The sequence below is a fragment of the Scylla paramamosain genome, chromosome 12 (genome assembly GCF_035594125.1).
Source record: "Scylla paramamosain isolate STU-SP2022 chromosome 12, ASM3559412v1, whole genome shotgun sequence".
Taxonomy (NCBI): Eukaryota; Metazoa; Arthropoda; class Malacostraca; order Decapoda; family Portunidae; genus Scylla; species Scylla paramamosain.
Genome location: NC_087162.1, coordinates 13445448 through 13459586, shown reverse-complemented (window position 1 = coordinate 13459586; position 14139 = coordinate 13445448). Strand labels below are relative to the sequence as shown.

Here is a 14139-nt window from a genome sequence, read left to right as displayed (position 1 = left end):
ATTGGTAATGGAATGCTAATTACACCATGGATAATGTCCCCATCAAGAGTGTGGAGAAAGAAAAGGACTTTGGAGTCGTACTTTCAGCTGATCTCAAGCCAAGTAAACAATGCACTGAAGTTGTGAAAAAAAAAGAAAAAAATTTTTTATATATATATATATATATATATATATATATATATATATATATATATATATATATATATATATATATATATATATATATATATATATATATATATATATATATATATATATATATATATATATATATATATATATATATATATATATATATATATATATATATATATATATATATATATATATATATATATATATATATATATATATATATATATATATATATATATATATATATATATATATATATATATATATATATATATATATATATATATATATATATATAGTTGGTTTTATTGGGAGATCATTCACCTTTAAACAGAAAAATTGATATCAACACTGTTTAACTCGCTCGTCTGTCCACACATCGAGTACAACATCCAATTCTAGTTACTGTACGATAGAAAATATTGATAAATTAGGAAGATACAACGTTGAATAAACAAAACTATCCCAATACTGAAAAACAAACCATACGAGGAACGACTCAAAGGACTAAATGTTTTCTATCTCACCAAACGAAGACTGAGAGGTGAACTTATAATACTTTTTCAAAATTTTCAGTGGATTCACAAATATGAATCCCGATAACTTTTTAACAGTTAACTGGTCAAATTTTACAAAAAAACTATGTCTTCAATATAGTAGGTAAGAAACTTAAAAGAAATTAAACCAAACACTTTTTCTTCACTCTCATCACAAATATATAGAATGGTCTGCCATCGATTGTTATTAATTTATCATTGAAACTTTTAAAATTCGCCAAGGCAAATATCTTGGATCAAATCCCCGGTTGTCGCTGATCATCTCTGAGTAATTCAAAACTCTCTGAAATTCAAGGACCTTTGATCTATGTACTTATTCATTATTTTTTTGCTAGTTGCATGTGATTACATTTTACCTTCCATACGCGACACAGACAGCTCTGAGTATGCAAATGGTCACTACTACTACTCGGGACCTGTGGAGGGTTGTGGAAAGTCGGCCAGCCCTGACAGTTAGTGATCATTATCAGGGGTAACTGCTGCAGGGGATAACTATGTAGTGTGTGGCACTCTTTAATGAGAAGTGCACTCTTACAGTGGTTTTAGTGAAGCTGGGACCTGATTGACTGTTACCTTCCTTGAAAACGCCAGGCAAAGCTTCCGCGCCATCTCTAGACCTCCACACTGTGCCTGCACCACACTTTCCATATACGCACAGGTAACTCCGAGTTAATAGTCACTACTACTACTCTCGATCTATGATGGGCTATGTTTTTTTTTCTGGGGGCCCTAACAAATACTGATCAACTTCGGGAATATAGTAACGGGGATCAATGTTATATGGGCAATCTTAGTACGGTCTCACTAAAGGAAAATACACAAACTCAGTGGAGTGACCAGAGCTGGGGCTTGATTGACTGCTGCCTTCTTAGAAAACGCCAGGCGAGACTGCTGTACCACCCTTTGAGAACCACACTATGCCTCCACCTATGAAATTGCTCCGTTTTCGGACGCAGCCCCACGCAGCGTCTACCCCCAGCTCCACGAGCGTCGATCTGTGACCTGACGCCGCACTGACAGTGAGGTCAGTCTTGTCTGCCCTGCCTCGGGTGCTGGGTGTGGCGGCTACGCGTTACCTATGCACAGTATTGGTTTTTGTTTAGTATACTACAGCGATCTACCTTGTGTATCCTTTAACCTGGATACTACTACAAATGTAATACTACACAACTAGAACAAAAGTAGAAGAAAAATGGTGGCAGCAGTGGGATGGAGGGCAGCGTTACAACGTTCCGTGCCTCTCTCTCCTCCCCTTTCTTACTTTCTTCTCAAATTCCATGTGGTTTTTATACAATATGGTACCATTTCCTTTCTCTGGTCTGCTTTCCCTGCAAGGATAGGTAGATAGGGAGGAACCTTCTTCTGTAGTATCCTGTCTCTCACTAATAGTTAGTATAAAATAGATAAACAAACAACCTAGTGAGGACCTCAGGGTCTGTTGCTGTTTGAACTTCCTTTGTATTCTTTTGTGTATTCCTCCTTCTCCTCCTCCTCCTCCTCCTCCTCCTCCTCCTCCTCCTCCTCCTCCTCCTGAGCCCCGTCACCCTGTCTGTCACGTGACAGGACAGATCAGCTCCCTCGTTTGTTCCTCGCTCCTTCCCTTCCACCTCGAGCATTGCAGCTTAGGTTAGATAAGAGTAGGACTTCACACTTCAAACTCACACTCACCATTTCCTTTTGTGTGTGTGTGTGTGTGTGTGTGTGTGTGTGTGTGTGTGTGTGTGTGTGTGTGTGTGTGTGTGTGTGTGTGTGTGTGTGTGTGTGTGTGTGTGTGTGTGATTTATTTTGCTCTTAACTGTTCTTGGGAACGTGGTGTCTTATACTAGGCAAAGCAGAGTTGTTTTCGTTGTTTGATTTAATGTGTTATTGTTTTTTTTTTGTCACTACTTTGTTTACTACTACTGCTACTACTACTACTACTATTACTACTACTACTACTACTACCACTACTACTACCATACTACTACTACTACTACTACCATACTACTACTACTACTACTACTACTACTACTACTACTACTACTACTACTATTTCCACTACTACCATACTACTACTACTACTACTACTACTACTACTACTACTACTACTACTACTACTACTACTACTACTGCACTCTAAAGACAACTCTCTTCCTTCACACAAAACTACAAGCACCTAATTACACACACCCTTCACTCAAAATTCAAAATTATCATGGCGACTCCTACAGCAGCCTCGGAGTCGTCATCTGGGGAGGGTACGACAAATGTCCCCAGGTCGGACTGCTCTTCTGGTATTGACCCTAAGTGTCTTGACACCCCCTCTCAACTTTTTCTTCATTAACTTCTGCAACATTCGCGGTCTTCGATCTAATTTTCAATCAGAAGAACACCACCTCTCCTCTACTAAACCTCATCTTCTTTTCCTCACTAAAACACAGGTGTTTGAGGCAACTGAGAGTAGCCTCTTTTCTGTTCCCTCCTACTTTCTCTGTCTTCATTTTCGATCCAAAGCTGTATGTTGCGTCTATGTGCGCAACGGCTTAACCTGCTCTCGTGCCTACGCTCTTGAATTTTCCGAGTTTTCCACCATCTAGCTACGAATGCAGAGTCAATCGCAAACTAAATTTATCTGTTCTGTATACCTGTCACCTAACTTCTCTGACTCAGAAATTCTTTGACTACTTAACTTCCAAAGTGAAGCACATTCTGACTCTCTTCCCTTTTGTGGAGATCTCCATTCTTTGAGATTTTATTGTTCACCACCAGCTTTCCCTAAAGTGGAAACTTCACATCTCATCTCTAGCTAAAACAGCTTCTATGAAGTTAGGTTTTCTGAGATATCTCCGCCAGTTTTTCTCACCCTTCCAGCTGGTAACTCGGTATAGGGGCCTTTTCCTTCACATGTCTGAGGGGTTTCACTCATACTACTCTACTAGACAGGGTGGAATCAAAAGCTTTTCATCTCATCAACTCCTCTCCTCTATCTGACTGTCTTCAGCCTCTTTTTCATCACCGGAATATTGTATCTCTTGCTATCTTCTACCGCTATTTTCATGATAACTGTTCTTCTGATCTTGATAACTGCATGTCCCCCCCTTCTCCCGCGACCTCGCTGCAAAAGACTTTCTTCTTTCTATTACCCTTATTCTGTCCGTCTCTCTAATGCAAGAGTTAACCAGTATTCTGAATCATTCATCCCTTTCTCTGGTAAACTCTGGAACTCCCTGCCTGCTTCTGTATTTCCATCTTCCTATGATTTGAACTCCTTCAAGAGGGAGGTTTCAAGACACTTATCCTTCAATTTTTGACTGCCGCTTTGGACCCTATTCGGGGACTGGCATCTCAGTGGGCCTTTTTTTTTTTTTTTTTTTTTTTTTTTTTTTTTACCGTTGGCTGGTGTCCCTCCTACACAAAAACTTATACTATTACTACTACTACTACTACTACCACCTCCACTTCCACTACTACTACTACTACTACTACTACTACTACTGCTTCCACTTCCACTACTACTATGCTACTACTACTACTACTACTACTACTACTATTACTACTACTACTACTACTACTACTACTACTACTACTACTACTACTACTACTACTACTACTACTTCCATTTCCAATACTACCATACTACTACTACTACTACTACTACTACTACTACTACTACTACTACTACTACTACTACTACACTAATAACATTAGACCTATAGACTATATATTACATAATTTCTTTCCCTCCTCCTCCTCCTCCTACTTTCCTCTCTCCCATTGTTCTATTTCATAATTGTTCCCTTCATATTTTTTTCTTTTGAATATAAAAAAGTTATACATTCTTTAGGCAGACAGACAGATTCCGGGATGAGAGAGAGACACGAAAAAGAGACTCGTTGAAAGGCGCATTTTTTTTCCGTCCCGCCGCTGATGAGGTTTCTGGTGGTACTGTCTGTCTGCCTTTGCAACGGCTAACTATTCTTTCCTCGATTTCTTCTCCTCTACTTCTTCTTCCTTCTCCTCCTCTTCCTCCTGCATTTCTGAAATTACCTATGTTTGTAGTTCATTTGCTTAAGGGATAATAAAATGTTTCAGTGTTTCAAATGTTTCCTCCTCCTCCTCCTCCTCCTCCTCCTCCTCCTCCTCCTCCTCCTCCTCCTCCTCCTCCTCCTCCTCTTCCTCCTCTCTTTCTTCTTTTCTCTTTCTCCTCCTCTTGACTTCTTTCCTTCACCTACTGCCCTTAATTCTTCTTTTTCTGTTTTGTTCTCTTGTTTGTTGTTGCTGTTAATAGTTTTCTTCTTTTTCTTTTTCTTTTGCTTTTTTCTTCTTTTTTCCTTCCTCTTTTCTTCTTCTTCTTCTTCTTCTTCTTCTTCTTCTTCTTCTTCTTCTTCTTCTTCTTCTTCTTCTTCTTCGCCATCCTCTTCTTTTTGTTCTTTCCTTCTTGTTCTTGTTGTTCTTGTTGTTCTTCTTCTTGTTCTTGTTCTTATTATTATTATTATTACCAGTAAAACCCCTCGGAAGGCGAATGAATAGCGAAACTGTAAGTAATGAAATAGTGGAAGGAATATTTCAATAAATGAAAGAGAGAGAGAGAGAGAGAGAGAGAGAGAGAGAGAGAGAGAGAGAGAGAGAGAGAGAGAGAGAGAGAGAGAGAGAGAGAGAGAGAGAGAGGCAATTTCAGGCACACCGCATTAGCCTAGTATTAAAAAAAAAATCAATTTAACTCAAAACTTTGCGAGAGCCAAATAGCTGTGTTATATACCGTTGAATAGGAAATTTCATTGTGCGTTCAATGGTGTGTGTCCAGTCTTGTTGAGAGAAAAAAAGTTGGTGAAAATTGAGAAATTTTGAAGAAATGCTATTTTTACCCCCTTCTAATTTTTGGAAGTTACGTTTTGAGAAAGAAAGGAAAGGTATATGATATAAAATTGATAGAGTTGTACTGTCATTTAGTGTTAATTTCGTTACGATCGCGCACGTAATTTCGGAAATATTAGCGTTTGAATAACGTTTCCGTCAGGCCGGGCCGTTCAAACCTTCATAGTAAGTTTCGCTTCGTTCGTAATTATTATTATTATTATTATTATTATTATTATTATTACTATTATTATTATTATTATTGTTTTTATTATCATTATTCATTATCATTTTCTTCCTCTTTTCCTTCATTTCATCTTCCTCCTACTTCTGTAATCCTCCTCTTCTTTGTGTGTGTGTGTGTGTGTGTGTGTGTGTGTGTGTGTGTGTAGGTTCTATCTAGGCAGGTCGAGCTCCCCGCCATCCATTCATCTTCCTCTACCTCTCATCCTTTGTAATACCTCTTAAGAACACACCCCGCCACTATACAGACAGGCACACAGACAGACAGACACCAGTATTATCCTTCCTACACTCATGCTACCACTACAGGAACATCCACTGTTACTGTCCTTCACTGTACTGCTATACTTTATTTACTCCTGCGTCTTACATTAGACAGTGTAGCTGATGACAGTCTTCTAAGGCCCAAGAACTATAAGAACACAAGGGAAGGTTCGATAATTTTTAGGCTATTCATTGGAACTAGAACCGAGCAAGTTATGGGAGCTTTATTTTATGTAATACTGGCTAGCAAAGGGTAACGAAAAGGACAGTAAGAAAAGGTTCCCTGAAAGCACTAGTCCCCAAAGAGTGCGTTCAAAAGTATTACGTAAAATGTGAGAAGTGTCTTGAAACCTCCTCCTTGAAACAGTTAGTCAAAGGTAGCAGAAAATACAGAAGCGGGGAAGTAGTTTCAGAGTGTACCAGTAAAAGGGATGAAAGAGTGAGAATACAGATTAACTCTTGAACTGAGGAGCTGCACGAGTGAAATATAATGTTTAACTCAGCTCGTCAGAATATGTTTTTTTTTTTGTTTTTTTTTTTGCTTTATATTCCTTTATGTCTTCTCTGTGTCTTATCACCTGCACCACCATTACCTCTTCCTTCCATCTGCTTCCATCTGCTGTTTGTTCCTCCTTTATATTCATTTGTGTTCTCTCTGTGTTTTATCACCTCCATCACCTCTACCTCTTCTCTCTCTTCGCTGCTTGTTCCTCTTTTGTTTAAGTTTCGTCTGTTTTATCTCCATCATCACCTTTCCTTTCTTTCTTTATGAGCAACAACCCATCAGTATATTATTGTTCGTTATTCCTTTGCATTCTTTTGCCATCCTTTGTGTTCCTTTGTATTTCCTTTTGTGTTCTGTCACCTGCATTACGTTTCCCTTTCTCCCTCAGCAACTTTGCCACAACCCATCATTATACCGCTATTTCTTCTTCCTATATGTTTCTTTGTCTTGATTTGAGCTCCTTTGTGTTTTTTCTGTCTTATCACCATCGCATCTCCTCTCCTCCTTCCATTCGTTGTTTGTTTTTTTTCTTTGTGTTACTTTGCTCCTTTGTGTTTCCTCTGTCTTATCATCATCACCTCTCCTTCTCTGTTTGTTCTTTCTTTGTGTTATTTTGCTCCTTTGTGTTCTTTCTGTTTTATCACTATCACCTCTCCCTCTCTTTCTTTTTTTTTTCTGTGTTACTTTGCTCCTTGTGTTCCTTCTGTTTCATCACCATCACCTCTCCTCTCTCCTTCCAGTCGTCGTTTGTTTCTTCTTTGTGTTCCAGTGTGTTTCCTGTCTTATCAGCCGCTCTTCTTCCTTTGTATTCCTTTGTATTCCCTCTGTCTTATCACTTGCGTTACCTTCACCACTTCCTTCCATAAGATCAGTACACAGCTACTTATTTCCTTTTTGTGTTATGTTTGTTTGTATCCTCTCACCACCTCCACCTCTATCTTTCTCTTCCCGCAGCCTGAACTTTACCGTAACGAGCTGGTGCGGCAGTCATCAGTGGACAGCAGCGGCGCGGGCTCTGACACGGAGACTGTGGGACGCCTGTCTTTCACCCTCAAGTACGACCAGGACATCGAGGGGCTGGTGGTCAAGGTGAGGCTCATGTTGGATCGTGTTAGAATTGTGGGTTAATTGTTTTTTTGTGAAGTTTGTTTTTTTCTTTCTTTTCTCTGCCTGTTCTAATGTGTGTGTGTGTGTGTGTGTGTGTGTGTGTGTGTGTGTGTGTGTGTGTGTGTGTGTGTGTGTGTGTGTGTGTGTGTGTGTGTGTGTGTGTGTGTGTGTGTGTGTGTGTGTGTGTGTGTGTGTGTGTGTGTGTGTGTGTGTGTGTGTGTGTTTCTCTCTCTCTCTCTCTCTCTCTCTCTCTCTCTCTCTCTCTCTCTCTCTCTCTCTCTCTCTCTCTCTCTCTCTCTCTCTCTCTCTTCTTTCTGGACCTTTTTTTATTTCTTCTTTTTTTTATTTTGCTTTTTTTTCCCCCCTTCATATTGTTATTTGTGTTTGTGTTTTTCTAGGTCTTTCTGGCTACGCTTTTTTCTTTTAATTTAATGTTTTTTTTTCTCACTCTTCCTTTTTTTTCTTTCTTTTGTTTATTAATCTATTTTGTTAATTTTTATTCATTTATTGTTGTTTCTCAAGTTTTTCTTGTTTTTTTTTTTGCTCTTTTCTGTTTTTTTTTTCTCGTCCTCTTTCTGTTTTTATTTTTTCCTCTCTTGCTGCTTCTGTATTGTGTTTTCTTTCTCTCTCTCTCTCTCCTTATGTTTATTATTTTCTTTCACCTCCATCTTATTTGTTTTTTTTTCTCTTTCCACTTCTTTTTCTACTCTATTTTCGGGTGTCTATTAAATTAACTTTCTCTTTTTCTTCATTCCCTTCTTGTTTTGATCTTCTTCCTCCGTTTCCTAATTCTAATTTATCTTTTTCCTCTTATTTATTTTATTTATTTATATTCTTCCTCCCTCATTTCTGTCACGTTCTTTTTTCCATTTTCCTTCATTTCTTCTTAGTTTTCCTTTCTTCCTTTCCTCCTTTGTTTCTTTTCTTTGATCATTTCCTTCTCTGTCTAATCTGTATTTCTCTTCCTTCCTTTTCATAATGTTTCTTTTCTGTCCTTTCCGTTTGTTTTCTCTCGTTTTGCCTTTTATTCTCCTCCCTCCTTTTCTTCCTTTGTTTCTTCTAGTTTGCTTTCCCTCCTCCTGTCCTTGATGTTTATTTTCTCCTCTCTCTCTTCTTCGTTTCCTCTCATTTTTTTATCCTTCTTCCTCCTCTCCCTCGTATCTTCTTTTTGTCTCTTTCTTCTTTCTTCCATTTATTTCGCTTTTTACTCTTTTTTCTTCTCTCCTTCATGTTTCCTTTGTTTAATTTCCTTTGTTTCTTCTTATTTTCCACTTCCCCTTTTTTCCACTTATGATTTTTTCTCTTCTTCCTCGTATTTTTGCCAGTTATTTTCCTTCTCCTGACTTTTCATTTGGGTTATTGTTTATTCTTCTGTTTCTTTTCTTTTTTTTCTCGCGCTCTGTTTCCTCTTCCTCCTTCTGTTTATCTATTTATTTTTGTTCTTCCTCCTTGTGTTCCTTTTGTTTTATTGTTTTTTTTTTTTCCGTTTCTAGTCTTTCTCTTCCTCTTCTTCCTCCTCTTGCTCCTCCTCCTCCTCCTCCTCCTCCTCCTCCTCCTCCTCCTCCTCCTCCTCCTCCTCCTCCTCCTCCTCCTCCTCCTCCTCCTCCTCCTCCTCCTCCTCTTGCTATTCTTGCTGGTGGAGGGAACAGTAATCGGCTTTTGTATTCTTGTTTTTCCTCTTTCCTCTTTCCTCTTCTCTGTGTCTCTCTCTCACGTGTTTCCTTTTCCTCTTTTTGTTTTGGTTCTTCTATTTCTACTTTCTAGTATTTGGTTCTTTTCTGTTCATTTTTTATTGTTTTTTTTTTTTTTTTTACTTTCATGATTTTTCTTTTCTACTCTTTGGTCATTTGTTTTCTTGTTATTATTATTATTTTTTTCCTCTTATTTCTTCTTTACTTTTTTATTTGTTGCTTTTTTACTCTTCATTCTCTTTTCTTTTTCGCTGACTGTTTCTCATCTTGTTTATTTGTTTACTTCTTATCTATTTTATTTATCTATTTATTTATTTATTTATTTGTCTGTTTATTTTATTAAATTTTTTTACCGAAATTCCTGTTCCTTCTCTTCTTCCCACTCTCCCACTACTACTACTACTACTACTACTACTACTACTACTACTACTACTACTACTACTACTACTACTACTGCTACTACCGTACTACTATCACTATTGTAGTGTTGGGTTGTTCGGTCAGTTCGAATGCAAGTTCTAGCCAGAGTTGATGTACGGGTTACCTGGCGATTAAACGGGACTGGGGCTTCCTGACGGCTGTACAGACAGTGCACCTCTCCTTACCCTCCCGGCCTTGCCACCAGACACTATAACTGCTATTACTAACATGTCTTCTTCTCTCTTCTTTTCTACTTATTCCTTATATTTCTTCCGCTCATCTTTCTAGATTTACTGTTCTTTCTTATATTCCCTTTATCTTACCGTCTGTTTTCATATTCCTGGTCCTCCTCCTCATCCTCCTCCTCCTCCTTCTCCTTCTCTACCTCCTTCTTCTCTTCCTCATCTCAATATCACTGCTGCACCATTTCACGCCTCACACAACCTATACATAACACTCGAAACGTAACCATAAGCCAACCACTCCAGAAATACTCGTAGCCATTCACCCAGCTTGCATACTCAACCCCAGACACACGCTCGCAATATCAAGGAGAAATATTCCTTCCGGCCTCTTGTTATTGCGAAACCTCCAGTCCTCTGGGGTGTCAGGGAGGCGGAGATCTGTTTTCTGTAAGAGCAATTGGAGGGTGTTATCTGTGTTAAAATGTGTCATAAGGCGGCAGGTGAAATACGTTGTTATTATCAGTTGTTGTTGTTGTTATTGTTGTTGTTGTTGTTGTTGTTATTGTTGTTGTTGTTATTGCTGTTGTTGTTGTTAATGCTTTGGGTTCCGTTTCTCTCGGAAGGGCACGGATGATTGGGTGTTTTTTTTTTTTCGATGATATGCAGTTATTGTCAACTTATTACATTATGGAAAACCTTAATAACAGAAATGGTTAGTTGGGTTCTCATGGATGTTTTTTTTTTCTTGTTATTGACGATACAGAATCCTCGTTTAGCCATCACTGCCAATAAAACATCCTGGAAAACCGTGATAGCTTCCAACAGAACTGGTGGAAGCTATCACGAACCGTTTAGGAATAAGGCTCAGGTTTTGATAATCCTGTATTTTGAAATGCTATTTCCTCATAAGGACTATTATCATGAAGACTGTTATCAGAGATAGCCAGAAACAAATCTCTAATTTGGATAACTTTTGGTTCTACTCTTTGTGTCCTGGTACTTGCTTTTTTCTCTACCTTTTTGTAACCCTTGACCTCAGCCTTTCTTACATGAAATAAAAGTTAGTCGAGTTCTTATAAGTGTTTTTCGTCACTGAAGATAGACAGAGCTTGTTAAATTTTCATTAGAATCAAGAAAGGACCCAACAAAACTTGTCAAAAGAATGTCATCTTAAAAGAAAAAGTTACTTTTGAAATGTTCCTTTTGTCTCTCATTTCTTTTAAGCGAAATCGTCATAAGAACATAAGGGAAGCTGCAAGAACCCACCAGGCCTACACGTGGCAATCCCTGTATGAAGCATAACTACTTATTTCCGCCTGTACTACCCATCCATAAATTTCTCTAATCTTATGAAGCCCTCTAGTGACTTAGCACTAGCATGGTCTGTACAGCCACGGATAAAATAGACAGACTGCGCTCTTTTATAGCATGTTTACTACAACGCACGTATTCCTGGCGATACCGTGTTGGCGTGGGTGGCGTGTGGGAGAAATGGAGGGCGTGGGAGGTGTTTGAAGGCGTATGGAGGCGTGGGACGGCGTGTGGAGGGCGTGAGAGGCATGTAGGGGCATGGAACAGCGTGTGGGGGACGTGGGAGGGTTGTGGGGGCGTGGGGTCACCAGGCAAGTAGGCAGCATGACCCTTTGACCTTCCTTCTCCGCGTGATCTTAGCAACACTGCCTCGTGGGGCTGTTTAGTTCACCTTGACAACACTGCGGCGTCACGTGGTGTTGCGGGGAGCGGAGCAGCGTGCCGAGAGAGGAGGTGGTTCTGGAGGCATTAGGAGAGATTACCTACTCACTTGCTCTCACCTGTCCTGATCAGCTGGGATTGGGCGGGGTGTGCGTGGGCCTCCTCCGTGCATTGTTTTCGTGTTTGTGAAACGCGGTGATTCCTTGATGCTAGAGACTCGTCCCTCCGCGGCCTGCCTGCACATGAACACAATGCTAGTTTATGTCTGAACACAATGCTCTTCCGCACGTGTTTGTGTCTTTGGGGACTCTGCTGCTACGGACCTCACGTGGCCTCTCTATTCCTAGGCACAATGCTTTTCCTTTTGTGTTGTGCCTTAGTTGACATCCCTGCAGCCAATTTATGCCTGAACACGATGCTATGCCTCATGTGTTTGTGTATTGGGCTATCCTTACTGCTAATTGATATGGTCTTTGAAAACCATTTTGGTCAGAGAAGAGAGTTTTTAAGATCACGAGTTTCAGCCTCCGTTAAATTACTAACCACTCTTGTTCCTCCTCCCGTGGCCTCTTTACTCTTAAACACAACGGTTTTCATAGTGTATTTGTGTTTCAGGCGAATCCTTGCTTGTACAGACTTCCCGTGGCTTCTTGCTCGTGAACACAATGCTTTTCCTCATATGTTTGCGTCTTGGGTGACCTCCTGCAGCCTCCTTGCGCATAAACACAATGCTGTTCCTCTTGTGACGCAGGTGACTTATTGTTGATATATACTTCCCTTTGCCTCTCTACGCCTGAATACATTGCTATTCTTCTTGTGATTCAGATGACTTCCCCGCAGCCAATTTATACATAAACACAGTGCTTTTCATGCTGTGTTTGTGTCTTCGGTGACCCCTTGCTGCTACAAACTTCCCGTGGTTTCTTGTACGTGAACACAATGCTTTTCGTCTTGTGTTTATTATCCAGCTGAATTCTTGCTGGCACAGACCTCGTGTAGCCTCTCCACTCTTAAGCACAATGCTTTTCTTCGTGTATTTGTGTATCAGCTGTAGTGTATCAGCAGTAGACTTCCTGGAGCTTCCTCGCACCTAAACACAAAGCTGCTCATCCTGTGTTTGCGTCTCTGCTGACTCCATGCCGCTACAGCCTCGTCCCTTCCGCAGCCTTATTCCTGAACTTATTCCTGGCATACTGCTGCTTGCAGTAAGAAGGCACAAGGCAACACAAAATAAGGCATTGTCTAAGGATAGCAAGTAACGTTCAAATCTGTCGGCCTAAGAGTACATGGGTTTTCTAGTGCGTCTTTAATCAGTATTCCTCGTATTCTGTTGTCCGTAACTAGTGAAGCAGTGCATAAAAAAGCGAGGTCTCAAGAAAACACGTAATATCAAAAACCAGTCAGATTCATCGTTGTAGTACATGGCTTCCTTTGTGTGTCCTTATTATGTATTCTTCATATTCTTTTGCTTGTAACTTGAAGTCATAAAATTGTGAATTAAAACACGGTCCGGTGTGAAGATAACACGTCACACAAAAACTTGAAAGAGTAAACAGCTTTTCTGATGGCTCCTCGTCGCTTATTCCTCGTATCTAAAGGGCACAGAATTGCTAAAGGAAACAGAGCATTGTATGAAGATGACACATATCACCAAAATTTCTCAGAATAGTGAAGGAGTGCACTAAGGCAAAAAAGTATTTTTGCCTTTTTGCAACGTGCTCTTGTCGCTTATTGCTCGTATATAAGAGGCAAAAATTCCATCATCGTCTGGAAATCAAACGTAAGACCAAAGCCTGTCAAATTGTCGTTCTAAAAGGAGTAGGTAGCCTTTGAAATGTATCCTTGTCGTTTACTTCATGTATCTAAAAAGGCACAAAATTGTTGAACCAAATAGGGAATCGCCTGAAGACAACACCTAACACTCAAACCTGTCAGAAAATTATCGTTCTACAGAAAGTAAGTAGCTTTTCTAATGTGTGTCTGCCGCGTATTCCTCGCATCTAAAAAAAAAAAAAAAGTTATATCATCAAGTAGACCATCGTCGGAGAAAATAATAATAATAATAATAATAATTAACACCAGGACTTGTCAAATTGTCACTCTGGGAAAAGTTTGCAACTAGCTTTTTAAGTGAGTGTTTGTAGCGTATTCCTCATGTCTCAAGGGCAGAGAGATGCGTCATCAGGTTGACACCAAAACTTGTCAGATTGTCGTTCAAAAAAAAAAAAAAAAAAAAAAAAAAAGATAAATAGATAAATGAATAAATAAATAAATAAATAAAATGATAAGAAGCAGATTTTCTAACGTGTTCTTGTCGTGTATTCGTATTTAGAAAAACAGAATAATTGTTTAGCGGAATAGGGCATCGACTGAAAATAACACATATCACAAACTTGTTAAATTGCCGTTCTAAAAAAAAAAAAAAAAAAAAAAAAAAAAAAACGTAAATAGCTTTTCTAACCTGTCCTTGTCTTATATTCGTATCTAGAAAGCAAAAAAAAAAAAAA

The 14139-nt window shown here is 39.2% G+C and overlaps 1 protein-coding gene across 1 annotated transcript in view; it reads left to right on the top strand.

Moving 5' to 3' along the window:
- Window positions 1-14139, top strand: part of LOC135105702 (synaptotagmin-10-like) — a 111000-nt gene that overhangs the window by 44552 nt on the left and 52309 nt on the right. Inside the window, exon 6 of the mRNA XM_064014108.1 lies at window positions 7492-7626. Within this exon, the coding sequence (XP_063870178.1) occupies window positions 7492-7626 (135 nt within the window). The remainder of the gene's footprint in view (window positions 1-7491; window positions 7627-14139) is intronic.